At 41.7% G+C, this 19113-nt stretch overlaps 8 protein-coding genes across 10 annotated transcripts; 3 read left to right on the top strand and 5 right to left on the bottom strand.

Moving 5' to 3' along the window:
- Positions 1-56: 56 nt before the first annotated feature.
- On the bottom strand, positions 57-8227 carry LOC6630630 (C2 domain-containing protein 5). 2 transcript variants are annotated; one of them, XM_032437509.2, is made up of 10 exons: positions 7898-8227; positions 7540-7841; positions 7138-7483; positions 4580-4884; positions 2838-3168; positions 1662-2765; positions 1260-1347; positions 821-1204; positions 486-758; positions 57-423 (listed from the first exon to the last, which is right to left on the bottom strand). In XM_032437509.2, exons 1-10 carry the CDS (start codon positions 8059-8061, stop codon positions 361-363), a joined length of 3360 nt encoding a protein of 1119 aa, XP_032293400.1. In that variant the 5' UTR covers positions 8062-8227; the 3' UTR covers positions 57-360. The 2 variants fall into 2 exon arrangements, with proteins under 2 accessions (XP_032293400.1, XP_070063619.1); XM_070207518.1 differs by lacking the exons at positions 4580-4884; positions 7540-7841; positions 7898-8227 and having other exon boundaries at positions 7138-7296.
- A 276-nt stretch (positions 8228-8503) lies between these two features.
- LOC6630649 (tRNA modification GTPase GTPBP3, mitochondrial) lies at positions 8504-10934 on the bottom strand. 2 transcript variants are annotated; one of them, XM_070207520.1, is made up of 3 exons: positions 10830-10934; positions 9824-10771; positions 8504-9767 (listed from the first exon to the last, which is right to left on the bottom strand). In XM_070207520.1, the coding sequence occupies exons 2-3, from the start codon at positions 10319-10321 to the stop codon at positions 8781-8783; spliced, it is 1485 nt and encodes a 494-aa protein (XP_070063621.1). In that variant the 5' UTR covers positions 10322-10771; positions 10830-10934; the 3' UTR covers positions 8504-8780. The 2 variants fall into 2 exon arrangements, with proteins under 2 accessions (XP_070063621.1, XP_002053305.1); XM_002053269.4 differs by having other exon boundaries at positions 9824-10916.
- Positions 10935-11276: 342 nt separating this feature from the next.
- On the bottom strand, positions 11277-12080 carry LOC6630650 (uncharacterized). Its single transcript, XM_002053270.4, has one exon. The coding sequence runs from the start codon at positions 11946-11948 to the stop codon at positions 11367-11369; it is 582 nt and encodes a 193-aa protein (XP_002053306.1). The 5' UTR covers positions 11949-12080; the 3' UTR covers positions 11277-11366.
- Positions 12081-12489: 409 nt separating this feature from the next.
- Positions 12490-14127, top strand: LOC6630651 (uncharacterized). The gene is made up of 4 exons (XM_032436276.2): positions 12490-13088; positions 13178-13378; positions 13478-13594; positions 13647-14127. Exons 1-4 carry the CDS (start codon positions 12649-12651, stop codon positions 13786-13788), a joined length of 900 nt encoding a protein of 299 aa, XP_032292167.1. The 5' UTR covers positions 12490-12648; the 3' UTR covers positions 13789-14127.
- On the top strand, positions 13863-14834 carry LOC6630652 (uncharacterized). The gene has a single exon (XM_002053272.4). The coding sequence runs from the start codon at positions 13999-14001 to the stop codon at positions 14713-14715; it is 717 nt and encodes a 238-aa protein (XP_002053308.1). The 5' UTR covers positions 13863-13998; the 3' UTR covers positions 14716-14834.
- On the bottom strand, positions 14158-15819 carry LOC6630653 (uncharacterized). The gene is made up of 4 exons (XM_002053273.3): positions 15556-15819; positions 15249-15487; positions 15068-15181; positions 14158-15007 (listed from the first exon to the last, which is right to left on the bottom strand). Exons 1-4 carry the CDS (start codon positions 15778-15780, stop codon positions 14866-14868), a joined length of 720 nt encoding a protein of 239 aa, XP_002053309.1. The 5' UTR covers positions 15781-15819; the 3' UTR covers positions 14158-14865.
- Positions 15820-16651: 832 nt separating this feature from the next.
- On the top strand, positions 16652-17748 carry LOC6630654 (uncharacterized). The gene is made up of 2 exons (XM_002053274.4): positions 16652-17280; positions 17345-17748. Exons 1-2 carry the CDS (start codon positions 16745-16747, stop codon positions 17499-17501), a joined length of 693 nt encoding a protein of 230 aa, XP_002053310.2. The 5' UTR covers positions 16652-16744; the 3' UTR covers positions 17502-17748.
- Positions 17749-18044: 296 nt separating this feature from the next.
- LOC26531229 (uncharacterized) lies at positions 18045-19108 on the bottom strand. The gene is made up of 2 exons (XM_015172388.3): positions 18569-19108; positions 18045-18510 (listed from the first exon to the last, which is right to left on the bottom strand). The coding sequence occupies exons 1-2, from the start codon at positions 19048-19050 to the stop codon at positions 18354-18356; spliced, it is 639 nt and encodes a 212-aa protein (XP_015027874.1). The 5' UTR covers positions 19051-19108; the 3' UTR covers positions 18045-18353.
- Positions 19109-19113: the final 5 nt, after the last annotated feature.

The raw sequence follows: 19113 nt of genomic DNA, 5'->3' as shown, positions 1-19113 counted from the left end.
GTATGGTTATGATAATTGCAAGGAGCTAAGCTTTAAACAGTAAGCAAACAAATAACAAGACAAGAAAAATTCATTCTACATGTCGAAAGTCAAGTCACAGTTCCAATATTGCATATTGATTTCAACTATATATAGTCGTTATAGTAAATACCGATTACTCTATATATGTATTACATATTTAAGTCAACAAGCATGTTCATATGTTGGGCCTGTCAACAGGGCAAGTCATATCGCGCTGAGCCAGAGGGTTGATATGGAGTTAGCATCCATAGAGAGAGACAACAAAAGAGAGTTTTAGTAGTAGAGACTTTTGGGGCGATTCGCGTAAAACAGGCGCTATATGCCCCGCAAACGTGTATATCAGTCATCGGCATAGTAGCTGACATAGACCGCATCGCCACCGATGCTAATCAGGCATTGACCCTATAACAGAGTAGAAAAGAAGCATAAACACCTATAAATAAATCGGTTTTTTTATATATTACCTGATTTTTGTGCTGATTATCAAATAACATCAGTTCGGTCAAATAAAAGGAGACCATCGCATTACCTCCTAGGGAAGCAATATGGGCGCGCACCACGGCCAGCAGCTCAGTGATGAAGCCATGCACGAATCCGCTAATGCCACCGTATTCGCGTATGGAGGTACTCTCCCTAATGAAGAAGAAGTTCAGATTGCCCAAATACTTTTCAATCCGTCCACCTGGTATGAAGCTAAGTGGGGTTAAGTCCACTCCATGGCGATCGCGTAGCGGGAACTGTTTAAAAACATCCAAAGAACTGAGTGGAGAACAAGAAAAAGAAGCAATCTTCCACTTACATAGCGATTGCGCGCCGCTGGTGTCATGTTGAGCGGCTTGGCTGGCGGTAAAGCTGTCGCTAAATTATTTAATCGCGATGGCGAAGTCTTTCGCACTTTGAAAGAACTCATGCCGAACGGAGGTATTGCTGAGCTGGTCGGTGTGGGAGTATCGACCATTTGATCTTCATCCAGCGGAAAAATGTAATCCTCTTCTTGTAGCATTCGCTTGCCATTTAGTTCAGGCTGCGATTGGGTTTCATGGACAACGGCTACTGGCTGCGTTGCCGCATCATTGAAGCCATTCTGGAGCTGTGCCACCGGCGCTCCCCGGCGTCGATATTTCATTTTGTTGGCATCACTCAGGCCCATGGCCATGCCAGTTACAAGTAATTGGATTTGGTCCTGTGTGAGCGTCAAGTTTTAGTAAATATCCTAGAGTATTTTTTGAAATGCTTACTGTTTCAGGCAAATCCAATCTAAAACGCAGATCACAAATTGCACAGGGTATCATTGTGCGCAGCTTAAAATAGATGGTCTGTAGAAGACTGGAATTTAACGAAATATACAAATTAATTGGGTGTGTGTTGATCACCAATGAGTCAGTCAATCGTGGAAAACAACTTTGTATATAGTGACAACTGTAGTTAGAAGGTAAGATCTTACGAGCCAGTTTTTTTTTTGTGTAACGTAGGTGTTAACAGCCCTGTAACAGTGATATTCTTTCATGTAAAATGTTAACGCATAAATGTTAAACCTTGAAGTTTAGTGTATGTATCCACAGGATTTTGAAATGTGGAAATGTATGATTAGATTATATAAAGATAATGATGTTTTTGGGAAGGCTTGGATTAATGCTCACCGCTGAAAGTGTTTAGGGAATCCATTTACGCTTTGGCCCACCTCGAGGCGAGCACGCCACACTTGGGTAAACATTTGAAGATTCTTAACACCATCCAGCTCCAGCATACCTGGCACCTGTTGCGTGTTTACGACATGAAAGCCCTCAGGTGGATATGGTTCCATGAGCAGCGATATAATTTCCAAATCCTCAATATCATCAACTTCTAGCACACACATCTCTTTGTTTCCGCAGTTCAAATCGATTTCATTCATTTCCTCATCATCCGAATCATCACTATCCGAATGCTTGTCTCCCGCGGCACCACTAGCGCTGACTATGTCAGGATCCATGCTTTTTAACTGATAAATCTCTTGGTTGCGCTCAAATGTCTCCTGCAACTTTTTCTGTAGTTCGTTGAGTTTTTGTTTGTCCGTCCAAGAGTTGCCTGCCACAATTTTAGGCACCAGCGGCACGGGGAGCGCAGTCAGAAAAAGAGCTGTACCCGTGGCAATTAGCGCTATCATGCGCTCGCCAATGGCGACCTGGGTGCGCAGTCCAAAAATGGCATTCATGCCCTTGGCCTTCAGCTTATTAATCAGCACACGGTGCAGCTCGTATTCTAAAAAGGGCAATCCATCGGAAATATCTTTGGCATTCAGTTCGGCACGCAGATCCCGCTTAGCGCGGACAACTTGCGCTTGCATGAAGCAGCCGCGTCCAGTAACCTGCATGAACTCTGGAACCTCCAGCGTGGCCAGCAGTACATCTGGCACCCGACCCTTGCGGCAAATGGCGCACTTCTTCATCTTCACCGAGCTCAGGTTGTATGGCACATGGCAGATCGCACACGTTTTGCGTGGTGCATTAGGAGCTGGCAAGCCATACCGCTTGCTTGCCGAACCCGAGCCATTAGCTGTAGCTAATGAACTGCCGTCCTTGCTAGAGGCTGCTGCCTCACTAACGCTGCCGTTTGCTTCGCGCTCCTCCAGCGAATTGGACATCGCAGCCACATTGTTGCTTGCCTTGGATATGGCAAAAATATCAGTTTGCGAAACGGACCGTTTAAAGACCATGTTGATGACTGCTGCGGTGCCTGTGGCAGACAAAACGCACACATCTTCACTGTGTAATGAGTTATGGATTAGATTACTTATTAAGCTGAGTCTTGATAATTATTTGATTCCATTGGCTTACGATATTGTTGTTGACTCCATGTAACCTAGCACCACGTTACATCCCAAAGAACGGGCATGAGACCGAATTTCCATGCGGAGCTCAGTCCACCAGCTGTCCCGTACTTCAGGCTCATCAGGATTGGGCACTCGTTCTAGGAGTTTCACCGACCTGGCCGCTACAGTTGCGCCCAGGTGCAGTATAAAGCCAGTTGGATATTTGGTCATTGTTAGGAAAGGGTATTCCAGCATATCTATACTATCCGTTGCCTTGCTGCCCACTGTGGGTGTGGTTAGGCGCATCATGGCCGTGGCCGCAACCAAACGCTCGCTTGCCACGCAAATGGAGTTGCCTGCCAATGGAATTTACTAATTCTTTAAATCGGTCTTTAAATATAACATTTTTAAACGATGGGTCCACACATTTACAACGTTAAGGCACACATTACATAAGATATGGTTTAATAAAAATAATATATCGAATTCGCTAATGCTTAAGGGAGATAGTTTTGTTTAGCTTATATCAAAATACATTTTTAATTCCTTGAGTTGGCATATCACCACTTTCATTGCCAAAAGTACTTTTGAGCAAAATATTATTAAAATGTAATTGTATAATCGGATTCTATGGAAAAGGATTTATGATATATCAGTTTGTATGTATAAGCAGACCTTAGCCTATGTAATTGATCGAATGATCTCCTTTAATAAAGTGATCGAAAAATACTTTTGTCTTCGAAAAATCAAAGAGCTAAAGTTAATTTTACAATTTTTGACAATTAAACCTTCACTACTCTGGATAACATATATATATTTATCAAAAACTAAAATTGAGCTATTAAATTTAATTGTGGTATCTTGATGACCAAATATGAGACTTAATGCATATTATTGACAACTTTTACAACCGTAAGCCCACACTTATATATTTGATATATTTGAAAGTTATTTTGTTCCCCATAGTCACAGTCGGAGGCTGCAGACTATTAAATGTTTGCATCATGCAATTTGATTTATTTTATGATGATAAATGGGTTCGATTAACAGATAAGTTTAGATATACACTCTTAAGCTTAAGATACAATTTTTATTTGTATTTTCTTTTTGTTTTATTAAAGACATAAATGGGTAAATAGAAAGAGAGATGAAGGATAAATATAAATATAATATAAAATAAATATATATTTATATTTTTTCATCAGTTTAGTTGCAAACTAGTCCGGTTCAAAGAACAGTTTGCAGTCTTGATTCATATTTTTATTTATTTTAATTCAGGATTGAAAGATAAAGAGAGTCTAGCTCAGGCGAGGCTTGAGAGAGAGGCAGAGCCTTTTACAACATATAAAGAGCGAACGGATGTTAGCTGCAATCACCCACTCACTAACACACACACATATAGCGGGGAGAGGTTTGACACACAAATACATTGATAATGAACATCGAGAATGCGAAAGAGACAGACAGAGAGAGAGGGAGAGAGAGAGTAAGACGACAACTACTTACGCTTGCGATGCAATATGTAGGCTATACCTGGATGGCGTTTGATTCAGCAGCAGGCGCAAATAGAGAACATTAGAAGAGTTTATGAGTTACTCAAGAGAGGCACGAGACACACAAACACTCGCGCACACACACACACATACGCAAGGAAAAGCAGCAGGGGAAAAACGCTTAGCCTAAGTATGCATACAAGTATTTATAACCTTGCTTAGCCTGTGCTTAGTTGCTATAACTAGTGCAAATAGAGAATGGACGACTACATACCTTTTGGGGTTACGCTCAGGTCGGAGTCGGATGAGCGACGACATATCTCACCCAGCTCTTTGGTCTGCACCATTGTTGTAGCTGTTGAGGTGGTTGATGTAGATGCGCTGTCTGCATTCCCACCACCCGAAATTCCGCTCTTGGATGGACTGGGCGTTAGCTTCATGCGATTGCTGCTAACCGGCGATGCAAACCTTTTCCCACTCGCATTACTCTCGATTGTCGTAATGGTTGTGGGAATGAGCACGGCCTGTGCCGGCGACTGTTGCTGCTGCTGCTGAAGCTGCTGGAGATCGCTGCTGGACCTAGTTGAGCGTTGTTGTTGGTTTTGTATGGCAAATGGCGAAACAGAATAGCATGGAGCAAGCAATGATGATTTATTATTGTTGTTACTATGGTTAGTACTATTAGAAATATTTACAACATGGTCTAGTTTAAAAACGGGAGGATCATAATATTCAAAGGCACGCGTCTGTGTGGGCGATAGCTGTGAGCTATTGTCGGATTCAGTTGGAGTGGGTGTTGAGGGGCAAATGCACAGCACGGGCGCAACTGGCAGCAACGTGTTCGGAGCTATTGATGATGGCGCTGCTGCTGGGGGTGATGCTGATGGTGCACGGGTATCAAACTCTACTAATGGTGCAGCATCTAGACAATTAACGCTAGCGAACTGACTAAGCGTGGATTCATAGCTGGGCAAATGATTTAGCTGCAGCATGGATACGAATGCACTCAGATTTGCACAGGGCCAATCCATGGCACTGCTCGTGGGCAGCTCCGGCTGTGAACTATAATATGACTTGCGCTCCAGTGACGGTTCCAGTGCAGCAGTGGCAAGCAGCAGGGCACATTTGGGTTGTATTGACTGCCTGGGCGTCAGGTGCATCAGTTTCTGCAGACGCCGCGAGAAACCCTTCAAATCCTCAAAAAGTGTGTGTCGTTTGGGTGTCAAGTCTAATTGGCTGTTCTCACAGCTGCGCGTCTCGCCGGGCCTAATCCAGTTATCCTGCAAATTATCATCATCGAACCGTTCGTCTTGCTCTTGATCATCTTCGCTGGATGCTTCTGCTGCTGCACTGTCAATGCCTGTGGCAAGCGTTTCAGTTATTGACAATGACTCCGTAGAGTCCGTGGAGCACATGGACTTACGCTGAAATAGATCCATCTCCAGGTCCGGTGCCGAGCGAGTGTTCTCTTGAAACTCGGGCAGTTGTGGAACCGCTAGTAGGCACATGGTTGGCCCTGCGCCAGTATTATCACTTATGGAACGCGTTATTGCCTGCGTTGACCGTTTGCCCATCGAGTTACGTGATTTGCGATGACGCTTGCCACTTGCTCCGGCTCCACCAAATAAACTGCTTAGTGATTGAGTGGCATTCTCTGGTATCTTGGGCTCCATGCGACGCAAAAGTGTTGCGTATTTCTCGCTGAACACATTCCGTGAGGATAGTGTCAAACGGTGCATGCGATGTCGTAGCTTTTTCTCCCGCGTTGGCTCTCCACGTTCATCTTCCTGCCTCAACAAGTTCTGCATAACATCCCCATCCTCCGTATCGCTGCTGCCGCTCTCCAAATAGAACAACGTTGCCGCCGCCGCTGCTGCTGCTGCCGCCGATCTGGCACTCACACTGGGCTGTTTATATATATTAAGACGATACTGTGGCGAACGGCCGGACAGCGGCAGGCTAGCGCTGCTGCCGCCGGTGCAGTTTAGAAAATCTAAATACTTTTGGGCTCTATGTGTGCTGTTCATGGTTCAGACATGTAATTCGGTGGTCGATTGGGTGAGTGGTGGCGTTTTTAAGTGTTATAAATACGACACAAAAACAACAACGATTGAAGGGGGTGCAATACAACAACATAAATACGACAAGGAGTACAGAACAGGTTTTATACAGAAATGAACGTTAAACGACGATTGAGTTTTTAATTCGTGAACGGCGGGTAAAGGGGAAAACATTCAAGAGAAGAAAATAGAATGCTTTAGAACATATTTTCAGCTTGAGCCACTTGGACCTACTAGCAGACCTAATAATGGACACAAACTAAATATGCTTGGGGCCTATACCTTCTTATCATGGAATTGTCTTAAGCAAGTGTGATTGAAATTTCAGGTTGGAAATCAAATTTGCATATAATTTATATATCTACAGTCTTGAAAAAGTTTCTTTTCGTATTGGTCCTCTTATTTAGAAAAAAAAATCTCGGACCCCCTTTTTTATGTACTGATAAGTGGAATCGATAGCAATCTAGCCTCTCTGCTATTATATTTTGTATAGTCAGAGTCAACAGGAAAGCGTTTTGAAGTATCCAAAGTTAGCGAGCGATTCAAACCTCAAGTTTTTTCTGTACTACTTAAACGGACCGAATAGATACATATGTCATATAGGGTTTTATACAGTTTACCTAAGTTATTCGTTGCTTTTTCCGTGTGTTTCTTGAGATAAAAGCATGCTGAACCTTTTACCACTATAGAAGGTGCAATCAATTCGTAAGACATTTCCATAGTTGAAAGGTATATTGGAAACATTTCATTTCATTTTTAAACAAATACTCACTCTTCGATGAGTGGTACATCCGCGCTGTTTGGCTGGCTACTACTGGTGTCCTTTATCAGTGTTACAGCTGTGCCGACGCCACGTGCGACAACGCCCACATCGCCCTCCAGGTCAAAGCATTGCGTATAACCGATGACAGCATTAGCGCCCATATTAATGGCCTTCAACCCCATCTTTCGTTGCACCTGCCCGGACAGTTTGAGAAAGACAACCTGACGTGCCTCGTTGGAAGCGCGCGGTGTACGTATCTTGTCAATCCATTGATATTCCGGATCATCATTGACGACCAGTTCCTCGACAAAGCCATGTATGACCTGCGCCCGAAATCCAAACGGAACACATTGTGCTGGAAGAAGGGAATAGTTATTAAGTGTTCTTAACATGGTAAGATTTTTTACGCACAGTGGAAGAAGGGAATGCCACACGAGCTCTGTCGAAACTTGTTGACATCGGAGAACAAATCTACTTTGACAATAACGTTTATTTCACCACGTATGCCATGCATTGTGTCGAAGACGGGTATCCAGCCAGAGAGCACGGTGCCCTTGCCATGGCCGGATTGACTAGAGCTCTCCAGGCACAGCGGATTCAAACTTATGTTAACCTTGCCAATCGCATCATTTGCCGAATAGGTGTCATAATCCATAAGACGTATTTGCAGTGGCTCGTCCTGCAGCTCTGCGTCATCGACCTCAAAGCGAAACCTGCAGCAACCAAAGATCAAATATAACTGATAGACGAACAAGTGCTGTCTACATACCAATCGGTGTTCCATGTCGGATTAAGACTTTTCCGGAATACCTCGGTTTTGTGCTCCTTATTAGCCAGCTTAATTTCCACAAATGCGTCGGTTGTCTCGCTGCTCTTGTCCATCACTGGCAGATTACGCGCAGCCTTTATTTTGACGCCCACCTTGCCTGGCATTTTATTGCCTGCTGACGCAACTCAAAAAGCTCGTAGACTGCCCCGCACAACCAGCACACAGTGTGTGACCTTTTCGCGCAGTTTTCTGCTCAATATGTCAATTTGCACGTTGTATTTTATTAGTTTAAGTAATGTTTTTCATTTTTTCTAGAGATGTCAGTAGCCGCGTAATCGATATTTTCTAACCAATCCTTATCGATTTGAACGATTGATAACTTTTACGTTAATGACGGTATTCCCCTTCTGCTTTTAATATGTATTCCACATTTCGCAGTTATTGATGTTCTTTGAATGGAAATAATAATAATTAATGAGGAATGTGGTTTAAGGATACCTTTAGATAGTTGTAGGCATAATGCCTTTGCCATATCCAATAAAATGTTGTCTTGGTATTGATAATATTATTATTCTTAACATAAACATATACTGAGACTTCAACTGATTAACACCTATTCATGAATGTTTTTTATTTAAACATATTTTTAACACGTCTTTAATAATTTGAATAGACTAAAACTATACATGTAAATATTTTTTACATAACTTATTTATAGAACGAATCAATCGACAACATTTTATTGGTTGAAATATTCAGATAACTTTGTTCCTACCAAATTGTTGAAAATGTAAATCTAACTGATATTAGGATGAATTAATCATATTGGCAGTCCATATATTCTGTACATTGCAAGCTTAATACTTAAAAACTAAAATACGAATTATTTTCCAATGCAAAAATCTTTAAAGACCACATCGAGTATATCTTCGCAGCTGACATGTCCAGTGATGCGTTCTATGCAGCGCACAGATTTACGTAGCTGCTGCGCTGCTATGGCCATGTCTGGGTAGACATCGGGTTTGTAATCTCGTAGAAATATCTCGATGTGATCAATGCATCGTTCCAATTGCTGTCTGTAGCGCGTGTGCGTGATGCGTGGATGTTCCGCCTGTGGTACGCCACATAGCTGCTGCAGCAGCTGTTGTAAGGAGCCCAGAAACTCGGGCAAATTGTCTTGCTTGTGGCAAGATAGTGCCAACACATTGTCCAGTTTGCTGAGACGCTGAACTTCCTCCGCTGACAAGGTGTCCGTTTTGTTTGCCACTAACTGCAAGCGCTTTCCACTGCACAGCTCCGGCGGTATGTCCAGTTCCTCCAAATAGTTATCGATGTGGCCAGTTAGTGCCTCATTGTTTTCCACCTTACGTAAAGCTCTAGCGTCCGTGAGCAACAAAATAAGATCGGAGCTGGCTAAGCATTGTTTGGCACGCGCCATGCCTTCCACCTCGATAGTATCTGTGGTGTGCTTGCGAAGGCCTGCTGTGTCCGCAAAGACCACTGGATAGCCGCCAAAATTGTGCATTGTCTCAATAATGTCGCGGGTTGTCCCTGCCTGTTCGGTCACAATAGATACGGCACGCTGACAGAGTAGATTCAAAAGGCTACTCTTGCCTACATTGGGAGCACCGATGATGACTGTGCGCACACCATCCCGTAGCAGTTCGCCCTGTCTTTGATCATTCAAATGTGCACGTATTTCCTGTTTCACGGCATTAAGTTCCCTGGTCAATTTTACTATAACGCCGCCCTCTATTTGCTCCTCTTCAGCAAAGTCAATATACGCCTCCAGATGGGCGGCGCAACGGATGAGCCGTTTGCGCCAGCTGTCATAGAGCCGACCCAAAGCGCCGGTGCTTTGCAGAAGAGCCTATTGGAGAATTCACATGAATTTTTATAATATATTTGAATATATATATGATATACCTGCTTGCGCTGTGCCTCCGTTTCGGCGTGTATTAGATCGGCCAAGCCCTCAACCTCGGTTAGATCTAGTTTGCCGCCGAAAAACGCACGCTTTGTAAACTCACCAGGCTGAGCGGGTCTTAAGCCGGGCAACTGGCCAAGTGCATCCAGCATTGCCGCAATAACGGCCAACGAGCCGTGCACCTGAAATTCACAAGCGTCCTCGCCCGTGAACGACGCTGGTCCAGGAAACCACAGGAGCAGACCGCGGTCGATAATCTCTTTGCTGGTGGGATGATAAAACGATTTCAGATATGCCTGTCGCTGTTTTGGTTCGTATTCGCCATTATCAACAATGGCGCGCAGCGCCTGCTTGGTTTGTGGGCCGGAGACACGTATTACGGAGACGCCGCACTTGACGTGGCCCGAACTGAGGCTGTAAATAGTGCATCCACTTGAACTGGCAAAGCGTCGAAATACGGCAGAAAATCCATTTGAAACGCTCCTCAGCAGCGCCATGGCAGATAAACGAACGACCAAACGAACGATAATGTCAAAAACAAAGAAACAAAAAAAAAAAAAAGAAAAAAACAGATGATTTTTGCAAGCGATACTTTTGGCGATAGCGAGTAAATGAGTACATATTCGCGACAGCTGTTGTCAGAGGTGCCATATAGATTGCAGTAAATTTGAATTTATTTCGTCTTATGATTTTTGATTGAAAAATGGATTAGTTTTGATTTTCATTTTTGGTTGTTAAATCATCTTCGTCGGGTTTTGTTTCACTCTTTTTCTTTGGCTTGTAAACCGCTGGCCTACCCGGACTTAATTTGTTAGTTCTTGGCGATTTGTCTTTTGGGTTTTTCGGTTTGCGTTTCAAACGACGCCAATAATCATAATCCCTTGGTCCTTTAATGGGTAGCTTGGGTAATTTTAGCCCTTTTCGAAATAATCCATCTTTGCGAGTGCCTAGACAACGTACAGATTTAAAAATCAATTGTCTACCAATCTGTGCCAGTATCATTACGATTTAATCGAAAGTAAAAAACCAATAGGGAAATATTTGTCTATTTTTAAACAAACAATTTGGAAACAACTAAGCGATTTTGCTTAAATTTAAGCGAAATAAATAAATTTGACATATGACGAACATATGTTACCAGGAATTTGTCAAGAGCAGAGATATAATTTTTTCGATTACCAACACAGGTTCTGAATATAAATCTTTAGTTCAAATGCATACGAAACGCAGGATACGGCAATATTTAATTTTCAGCGCGGCGGGCAATTTGAAAATCGACTCATTCCAGCCAGAAAAATTAAGATGCTTCCGTCCCTACTTGAAGCCCACATAACCAAAAAATAAATTAACGCCCAGAGTTAAATTGATAGATCTATATTACATACATATGTACATTCTATTCACAAACTTAAATACGCGAAGTGTATAAATGAAAATTACAACAATATGAAATAATTGTCCTACCAGTAAATTTAATGTTCATATTACAATTTAAAAAAAACTTTTACATTAGCGTATCGGATTAGTCAGTTAATGGTGCGATTAGTAATAGAATAATTTCCTTTTGGGGTTTTTGCTATTCAAGGATCCTCCTCCAACATGCGGTTGACTGAAATGCGTTGTTTTACCAAATCTATTGCGGTTTATCATGGCGTTATTGTTGTCCCATTGTTTAATAAAGTCTGAAGCCTCGTCGTCCCACGGCTTGGCCGTTTCAGGGCGAGTTCCAGTCTTTCGGCGACAGATTGGGATGTGTCCCTCCGATTTAAACATTCTTCGCTGTTTGGGCTTGGGCTCCTCTGGAAATTTCGTCCAAGTGCAATCATATGTGCGTTCCTGAAGCTGACAATGCTTGTAGTGGGAATGATCCAAACGTTCGTTTTCTCCCCAACCACTTCCTTGGTCCTTGTTCTGTTCCCACATCGAGAGACGCTTGCAGGCCTCATATTTCTCTGCCTTTTGACGTTCCCTAAATATTGCCTTCGTGTCCAGGGCACGAGGGCTAATACGGCCCAGCGGCACACGCTTGGCAATGTGTCGGGTCTGGGCATGTGCAATTTTCGCGTTTAGCAGCTCCATGCACCGATTCACCATCATCTTTGTACTATTATTAAAGTTAACCATTCTGGATACGAAAACTAATGGGGGCCACTTCTAACAATAAAATTTACTAGGTTTTTTTTTTTTTAAGTTTTGTAATATTTTGTGCCGTGCGAGAATGCCGAAAGTTGTACTTTTTAGAAAGGAGCAATAAATGTAACTGAGGCGAATAAGTGCTACGTGATGATTACAACGACAGACCATATATCATGGATAACTTGATCTTATATTATGTTTGTACTGCCTAGATTACTTGAATTAGTATGTTGTAATTGGTGAGGCATTGTTGTGCCGGTCACCCGGTTGGACAATTAGCGCACCTATGACAGTCGGTACTAGAGATGGACCCGTGTCGTGTTATCTTTCGCTATGCGATGATCAACCTGACGGTTTTTGTTTTTTTGTCCAAAATGATCCTAATTCGTGACCCACTAATGAAATATGAAAATGTGAAATTGCCTACATATCAATGTGATCGCATGTTTGATTTGCCTTCTCTTTTTTTAAAGTTCTACAGAACATTAAAACAGAAAGCTCTAAATTAAAATATAAAAGACATAAGCGAATTAATACCAGCTGCTGGTCATTATGGTAAAACAAATGTTTAAGCTACGTGCTGCAAGTTTGGAAATAGTCCGAAGTGCGATCGTCTCTAGTCCAAGAGCTATTTCTTCTGAGGTGCCGACAGACACTCAGTTCAGATTCGTATGTTGACTGCATCAGTATGGGGCGTTATACACTTGTGCTACTCTCCATACTATTTGGATATTTTGCTGCGGCTTTCGCTGCAGGCAACAAGACAGAATCGGTGGCGCCTAAGGAGCGCTTACTTTCGCGACGCGTTCGTGCTCTGGTATTCCCCAATAAGGCCTCGGTGCTGATAACGGCAGCGTTGACCAAAATTATTGTAGGCGGTCGACCAAGTGGACTGCAATATAGTTTAGAATTTGATATGTATGTACCGCTACCGGACACTGTGGAAGGCTGGAGTCCGAAAATACTCCTGGATCATACAGATAATAAAAAACAACAGGTGACAAAGCCAAAACGTCGTTGGGATTGGAATTGGCAGGGATACGCACAGAATAGCTCAGTTTACAAATATCCTTATCGTAGACCTAATATGTACTATCTTGGACCCTACCAAGCAGAGAGCTATACCAAGTAAAGTCCAACTAGTCCAACTTAGCTATAGAGTTTCGCTTTAATATATATATTTTCGTTTTGTTTTTTTTTTTTTCAAATTTATGCAGATATGTTAAACCCAAAACACACAAATATTACTTTTATAAAAGCCCTTGGCAATTGAGCGAGGAGCCCTGGCAACGCAGTCATCAGCCCATTGCTGAGGAAGAAGTCTATGAATCCTGGGTACATGTGCCCAGCTGGAAGCTAAATCGTGACTATAGAGAACGACGCGCTATCTTTGATCAATTTGAGGCAATGGGAAATTTGTAAGTGTGCTTAATATAATACAATTTAATTGTCTTATACTATATTATGTAAATTATAAATTATATTATTACACAAATAATATGCATATTTTATAATAGCTTTCAGATGGACCTAAGATCCTGCATAAAACGTGCCATGTGTGAGTTAAAGGCCAGGTTCAATGAGCACCATGGCCAGGGTATGCTAATGGAGGATCTCTTGCGGATTATATTAACGTGAGGTTTACTGCTAGAACACGAAATGCTTATGCTAATCGATCCATTTTAGTGTGCCCGAAGAGATAGCCGATGCTAAATATAAACATCGCGTGGATGTGCGTGACTGTAGTCGTTTCTATGCGGTTTCCTGCCCTTATAGAGTGTTGGAATTTCTATCATGGAATGTTGGGCAGAGTTCAATGAAAAAGTAGACATTGAGATTACAATCGAACTCAATATGGAGTGAAGTAAAACATTTGCTGAAATGCTCAGTCTACAAAGTTAACAGCTGGAAGTCAGTTCACCTTTTCGTTTTTTCTAGACGGTTTGGTTTATTTTTTGGAATTTTTTCTAAATTCAATATACAATATTTCGGATTGTTTAACTAAAAATAAAATTAGAAAGAAAGAAATTTTTTTAAAATGTTGGCCCTCAAATCGTTGGTAAGACGTGGGACTTTTAGCAAGTTGTCCAGCTTTCGGGCTATGGTTTCACTGCGTTCGAAATCCAATAAATGTGAAAAGAAGAAAGAAAGCGTTTGTCCAAAGAAGTTTGACAGTTTCCCATGCGGAAAGCCAGAGTTTATGTTGACTCCACCGCCAAAGGTTAACGAAAAGAGGATAACTAAGCAGCCGTCCATATGGTTGAATCCCTTCTGTGACGAGGAAGCTGTGTACTGTCCATTCAACCCGCGATTTGATGACATCTACTACGTTGAATCGGATAAGGCCAATCGAAAGTACTGGCAAACCTGGGTCTCCTGCCCTCCGGTACAGCTAAAGAAGAAGAAGATATGCTGCTTTGAAAAAGCCAAGGCTGCACCATTGAGGCGCCGCAAGAACCGCAAGCCCAAAACTGCTTGCCCACAGCCCGAAAATTGCGATTTTGCTGAAAGACTCGACTGCCCGCGCTTTAAGCGTCGCTGTCACCGTGCGGGTCGCATTCCACCCGACTGTCTAAAGACGAAAAGGCCACTTATTTGTACCAAGCCCTTAACACCATATCCGGCTTTCTCTGAATGCGTGCGTATGAAGCCCAATGCGCTACCGTTAAGCGAGTGCATCTGCTGGAAGAAACCTATGCTCTGTGAGGCCTGGGCCGAGTGGCGTCGTCGCAGTATGAGAAAAACTATGAGATAGGACTAAGTGCTGATTGGGAGAAATGCGTGCTTTCTAGGGTTACTAAATTAAACCAGCTTAAAATCATGTTACAAAAATATGTAACCATATTTAAGTAAAACACGCAATCACGTAAATAATGGATTTTTTTTTTTTAATGTGTGGGTTATATCAAAAAGTCAGCTTCGTAATATGCGTTAACCAGTGCCAAACTCTTTGATTGCAATCGCTGTAGGTTTTTAAGCAATCAGCTCCACCACGACCCGCATCTCTAGCGTTCAAATACTTTTCGGCCACGTTATCCACGGTGGGTCTGCAAGTAGGATCGACATTATAAGTATTAGAAGTATTTGCAAATAGCTCATATACTCACATCAGCACTGCATTGAGAATTTCGCTAAAAATATTGCTATCCTCGAAAGGCAATTGAGAGATTTCGCATATGCTGCGTAGCAGACAGCTGGCACCTCGTTCACTACCATCCAGCCTGCGGGGAGAAACAGTTTTGATGCATTTAATCATATAATTCAAATTGGTAAGATCTGCACACTTACAGTTCCATGCCCGCCTCGATGGTATCATAGACCCAACTGCGCGTATCGTCACGATGCAGTGTCGCCTGCATGCCCTTGCGCAACTGACGCGCTGTGGAAACAAATGCAGTTGTATTCCAAAAACTCCACCAATATATTGGTATGGTTGTGGGTATATATTGGTTTTGAAAGTTATAAAAGAACCAAAATGATTGATCCTTATCAACTTGTTTGACGGGATGTGCTACGCCGCTGACGAACTATAAAAACATTATTTTTAGCAATGATGTGAGATTTTTTATTCGAATGAATTGTGTAAATGACGTACCTTGACAACGCCCTGGCCATTGAAAATAGCCACACGTTTGGCTCGAATAAGTTTGGCTGGTGGATTAGCTCGGCTCGGAATCGGCACTCCACTGACGTTACCCTGACTACCATCTGTAATAAAGCTAGGCTTGATGCTGTTCGTATGGGCAGCTACTATTGCCGTTCCGCAAATTACCGCTAGCAGCAGCACATTTAAAAGTCTCTGGTCTTGGTTGGGGCTCATCTTGTTGCCATTAGAGCGTTTGACACACTAATGTGGTCGTTGTACCATGTTGAGCATTGAATAGAACTTCAAAAGGCCACGCAACATTTATTTGTTTAAGAAATTGACAGTTGAGCTACACCAACAATAACAGAGCTGTGGTGTTTTGTAGACATATCAACCATAGTACGAAAAATAATAATCTAGATGTTATGAAACTTATAACTTAATAATAATATATTAAATTAAAAAAATTGTTTCTTTTGTTATAATACAATAGTTTTTATGATTTGCACTGGTTTCTTCAAAGCTTCTTTAACATGTCAAACCAACGATTTAAATGGCAGCTGACAAGAAGATACTAGTCAATTTATTTTTGTTTTTCATAAATTCGGAGAATCATTTTATTTTTTTCCGTTTCACTAAATTAGTATTAAATATAAATATTAAAAAAATAAAAAACAAAACAAAAAAAGACACATTTCATGTTCTTTTTAGCTAACATACCTGTCAAAAATTTAGCACGCAGTTCATCCAGCTGTTTAAATAAAATACAGTTTTGCTGTGACCATGTTGTACGAATAAACATTTCATTAATTCTTGCTCTGTTAGCCTTCGGTGCAAATGCATTCAATTTTAATATTTTGCGTTTACAATATGCAAATAATTTCTCTTCAAATGGTATGTATGTATATCTAGAAAAAGGTATTTCGTAGAAACACCTTGTTTTTTACTTTTCCAGTGTAGTCGTTCAACTGTTGTAGGGTATTAGTTCAGTATGCGTGATTTTATGTGCAGGTATACAATAAATTATGCATACTATTTTTTTTTTTTATTGTTTTTCAGAATTTGTGTCCCAGTTTCTGCAGCTCTTACCCTTCTAATTGCGACTCACGCAGCACAAATGTTTGACTCATTAACAGTTTTGGTTAATTGGAGACCCAAATAGAGAAGTCGGAAAACCGGAACCCAGCTTTGGCTTATCATGTGGCATATGGATCACAACGAAATGCGACAGCCACAGCAGCACAACTCAAAATCTTTAAACGGGATTCTCGTTGCGATCATCGTTTCGATTTCAATCACAGGCTCCTTTGGCCTTTTGCTATTTCCTACATCCACGGTGCTGCAGGTGACGTCATCTATGTCGGTGCCTATTGATATACCAGATTCGCGAAAGGTCTTCATGGACTTGGGTTTTCAAATGAATTATAATTTGCCATTTGATCTTGCATCATTCTACAATCCGACCATTTGGTCCAACGCACTAGAGCGTCGTAAGCGTAATTTAAATAACTTAACAAGCACATCCATGGATCTGCTAGAGGCTGAGCGTGGAGTACATCCCCGGGATTTCACTGCCGGCGAGCTTTATTTGGGTATGGAGGGCATATTGCAGGACTACGGCTTTCACAGATCCTGCTTGCTGCGCAGTGTCTGCGAACTGGCACTGCATCCCTTTGCGGATAATCGCAGTTATAGCTATAACCTGATTGTTCAGATTATCAGCTTTTTGCTAACGTAAGTGCACTCCACTACAGAACATAAACATTCGACTGATTACTCTTTCCTACTCATACATTAGGCCTTCGCAGCATGATGGCTTTGGCCCCAATGAAAAGGTTTATCAATATCGATATGAACGAGCCGAGAAATTGGGCCTTATGGGCGGTGATTGCCAGCAAGCGTATCCAAAGTGTAAGTTGGATGTGCTCAATATTGTCACCAATCTAGTAGGATGAAATAAAATTACTTTAAATCTATAAATTAAGGCCTTAGACACTTAATGCAAATGGGTGATTGATGATTTGGTTTAGGATTTGGGCTTATGGAAAGATTCAAGGAATATGCAAATATTCAAAACATATCCAGTCATATATGTAAAGAGTTACTTCAAAATATATTTACCAACTATTAAAATACAAAAAGTGGGAATTGGGAAATAGGTTGGGCATGGTTCGAACGTCGATCTTTTCGTTTATTAACTAGTCGATCTTAGTTGCTTTCAAGCTCACAGAGAGTTTAGATTAGGCACATTTATTTTTAAATCAAACCAAAAAAAAAAAAATGAAGACAATTGTAACACAAAATGTATCATAGATTGATTTTGGAATGTAAACAAATAAAGACAATTTTCAACAAATCTATTTAATTGAATATTCATTTAGGTTTTCGGCTTAATGTATCAGACGCTTTACTCCGTGCCATTTAGTCCATTGTAGAAGTTGATTTTAATTGTTAACCCATATGCCAGGCAGAAATAAAAAATTAACAAATGATTGACTACTGTATACCCTGGAGTTAAGTGACCTATAAGATATGTGAGTTAAAATTAATCTGTGCATACAAAAATTTAGAGATTAGGATTACATATTTATTGATTGCGGGGCAACTATTGTTGTAACACTGATTCGTGAAGAATATCTATTCTCTTTATATCAAGTTTCGCGGTCAATAATAAGCAGAGAGCTTGTCGTTCTGATCAATAATTCATATTGAGACTTTTGTTAAAATTTAAACCATTTGTTTATAGATACAGGGTAGATAATGTCGTGTTTATAAACTATTTTACAAGTCTTCAAATTAATTTGATGTTAGTGGATAAGTTTGCTTATGGCACTTAAAAAGTCGACCGGACACTGTGTATAAAGTTGGGCACAATCTGCGCCCATAAAGCCCTGCTGCTCGGCATGCTCATAGATTTCGCGGTAAATAGTTTCGCCTGGTGCAAAGGCCGCATGCAGAGATGGACTGAAAGTGTATTGTGAGATATGTGACACATGGCTCCAAAATAGATCCGATTACTTACGTTAGAGTAAATGTCAAGAGAGCCGTCAGCATATTCTGTTCCTCATCATGAAACGGATGTCGAGCCAGTTCGCATACACTACGTAGCAGGCAGGTCTCATCGAAGCCATAGCGAGTAAACATATTTTCGATGCTCATATAGAGCTCCCCAGCGGTAAGATCGCTGGGATGCATATTATTCAGATCCACTGGCATATATTTTTGTGTCTCATTGCGCAGCTGACGTTTGTCACGTCGGGCAAACTCATCTGGCCAGATGGCCGCCGCGTAAAAACTTGATGGCTTGCTGGGCATTGCGTAGTTCATTTGCAAGCCCCAGTCCCAAAATAATTTGCGTTGCGGTATTACGATCGGCACTGATAAGGCCGCCGTTACCTGGTACACCGAAGAGGCCGGAAAGAATAGAGACATTTTGGCACTGGCCTGGCAAACGTATAGCGCTGCCACCAGAACAAAAATGAAGTGCACACTCTTAAGATACATTTCGTAGTGAAACGGAAAAGACAACGGTAACAACGCACCGCCCAGCTGAAGTCCAGAAAGACC

The sequence above is a fragment of the Drosophila virilis genome, chromosome 2 (genome assembly GCF_030788295.1).
Source record: "Drosophila virilis strain 15010-1051.87 chromosome 2, Dvir_AGI_RSII-ME, whole genome shotgun sequence".
NCBI lineage: Eukaryota > Metazoa > Arthropoda > Insecta > Diptera > Drosophilidae > Drosophila > Drosophila virilis.
This window is presented reverse-complemented; position numbering and strand designations above follow the sequence as displayed.

Bases quoted from the DNA above. Each gene is read 5' to 3' on its own strand.
- LOC26531229 (XM_015172388.3), bottom strand. From the start codon at position 19,050: ATGTATCTTAAGAGTGTGCACTTCATTTTTGTTCTGGTGGCAGCGCTA. The intron at 18,511-18,568 runs GTAAGTAATCGG...ATACACTTTCAG, and splicing joins CTCTTGACATTTACTCTAAC to TCCATCTCTGCATGCGGCCT.
- LOC6630654 (XM_002053274.4), top strand. From the start codon at position 16,745: ATGTGGCATATGGATCACAACGAAATGCGACAGCCACAGCAGCACAAC. The intron at 17,281-17,344 runs GTAAGTGCACTC...CTCATACATTAG, and splicing joins ATTATCAGCTTTTTGCTAAC to GCCTTCGCAGCATGATGGCT.
- LOC6630649 (XM_070207520.1), bottom strand. From the start codon at position 10,321: ATGGCGCTGCTGAGGAGCGTTTCAAATGGATTTTCTGCCGTATTTCGA. The intron at 9,768-9,823 runs GTATATCATATA...ATTCTCCAATAG, and splicing joins CGGAGGCACAGCGCAAGCAG to GCTCTTCTGCAAAGCACCGG.
- LOC6630652 (XM_002053272.4), top strand. From the start codon at position 13,999: ATGTTGGCCCTCAAATCGTTGGTAAGACGTGGGACTTTTAGCAAGTTG.
- LOC6630653 (XM_002053273.3), bottom strand. From the start codon at position 15,780: ATGAGCCCCAACCAAGACCAGAGACTTTTAAATGTGCTGCTGCTAGCG. The intron at 15,182-15,248 runs GTAAGTGTGCAG...TTCTCCCCGCAG, and splicing joins ATCGAGGCGGGCATGGAACT to GCTGGATGGTAGTGAACGAG. The intron at 15,008-15,067 runs GTGAGTATATGA...TCCTACTTGCAG, and splicing joins ATTCTCAATGCAGTGCTGAT to ACCCACCGTGGATAACGTGG.
- LOC6630630 (XM_032437509.2), bottom strand. From the start codon at position 8,061: ATGCCAGGCAAGGTGGGCGTCAAAATAAAGGCTGCGCGTAATCTGCCA. The intron at 7,484-7,539 runs GTGCGTAAAAAA...CCCTTCTTCCAG, and splicing joins TGGCATTCCCTTCTTCCACT to CACAATGTGTTCCGTTTGGA. The intron at 4,885-7,137 runs GTGAGTATTTGT...ACGCTCAACTAG, and splicing joins GATGTACCACTCATCGAAGA to GTCCAGCAGCGATCTCCAGC.
- LOC6630650 (XM_002053270.4), bottom strand. From the start codon at position 11,948: ATGGTTAACTTTAATAATAGTACAAAGATGATGGTGAATCGGTGCATG.
- LOC6630651 (XM_032436276.2), top strand. From the start codon at position 12,649: ATGGGGCGTTATACACTTGTGCTACTCTCCATACTATTTGGATATTTT. The intron at 13,379-13,477 runs GTAAGTGTGCTT...ATTTTATAATAG, and splicing joins TTTGAGGCAATGGGAAATTT to CTTTCAGATGGACCTAAGAT. The intron at 13,595-13,646 runs GTGAGGTTTACT...GATCCATTTTAG, and splicing joins CTCTTGCGGATTATATTAAC to TGTGCCCGAAGAGATAGCCG.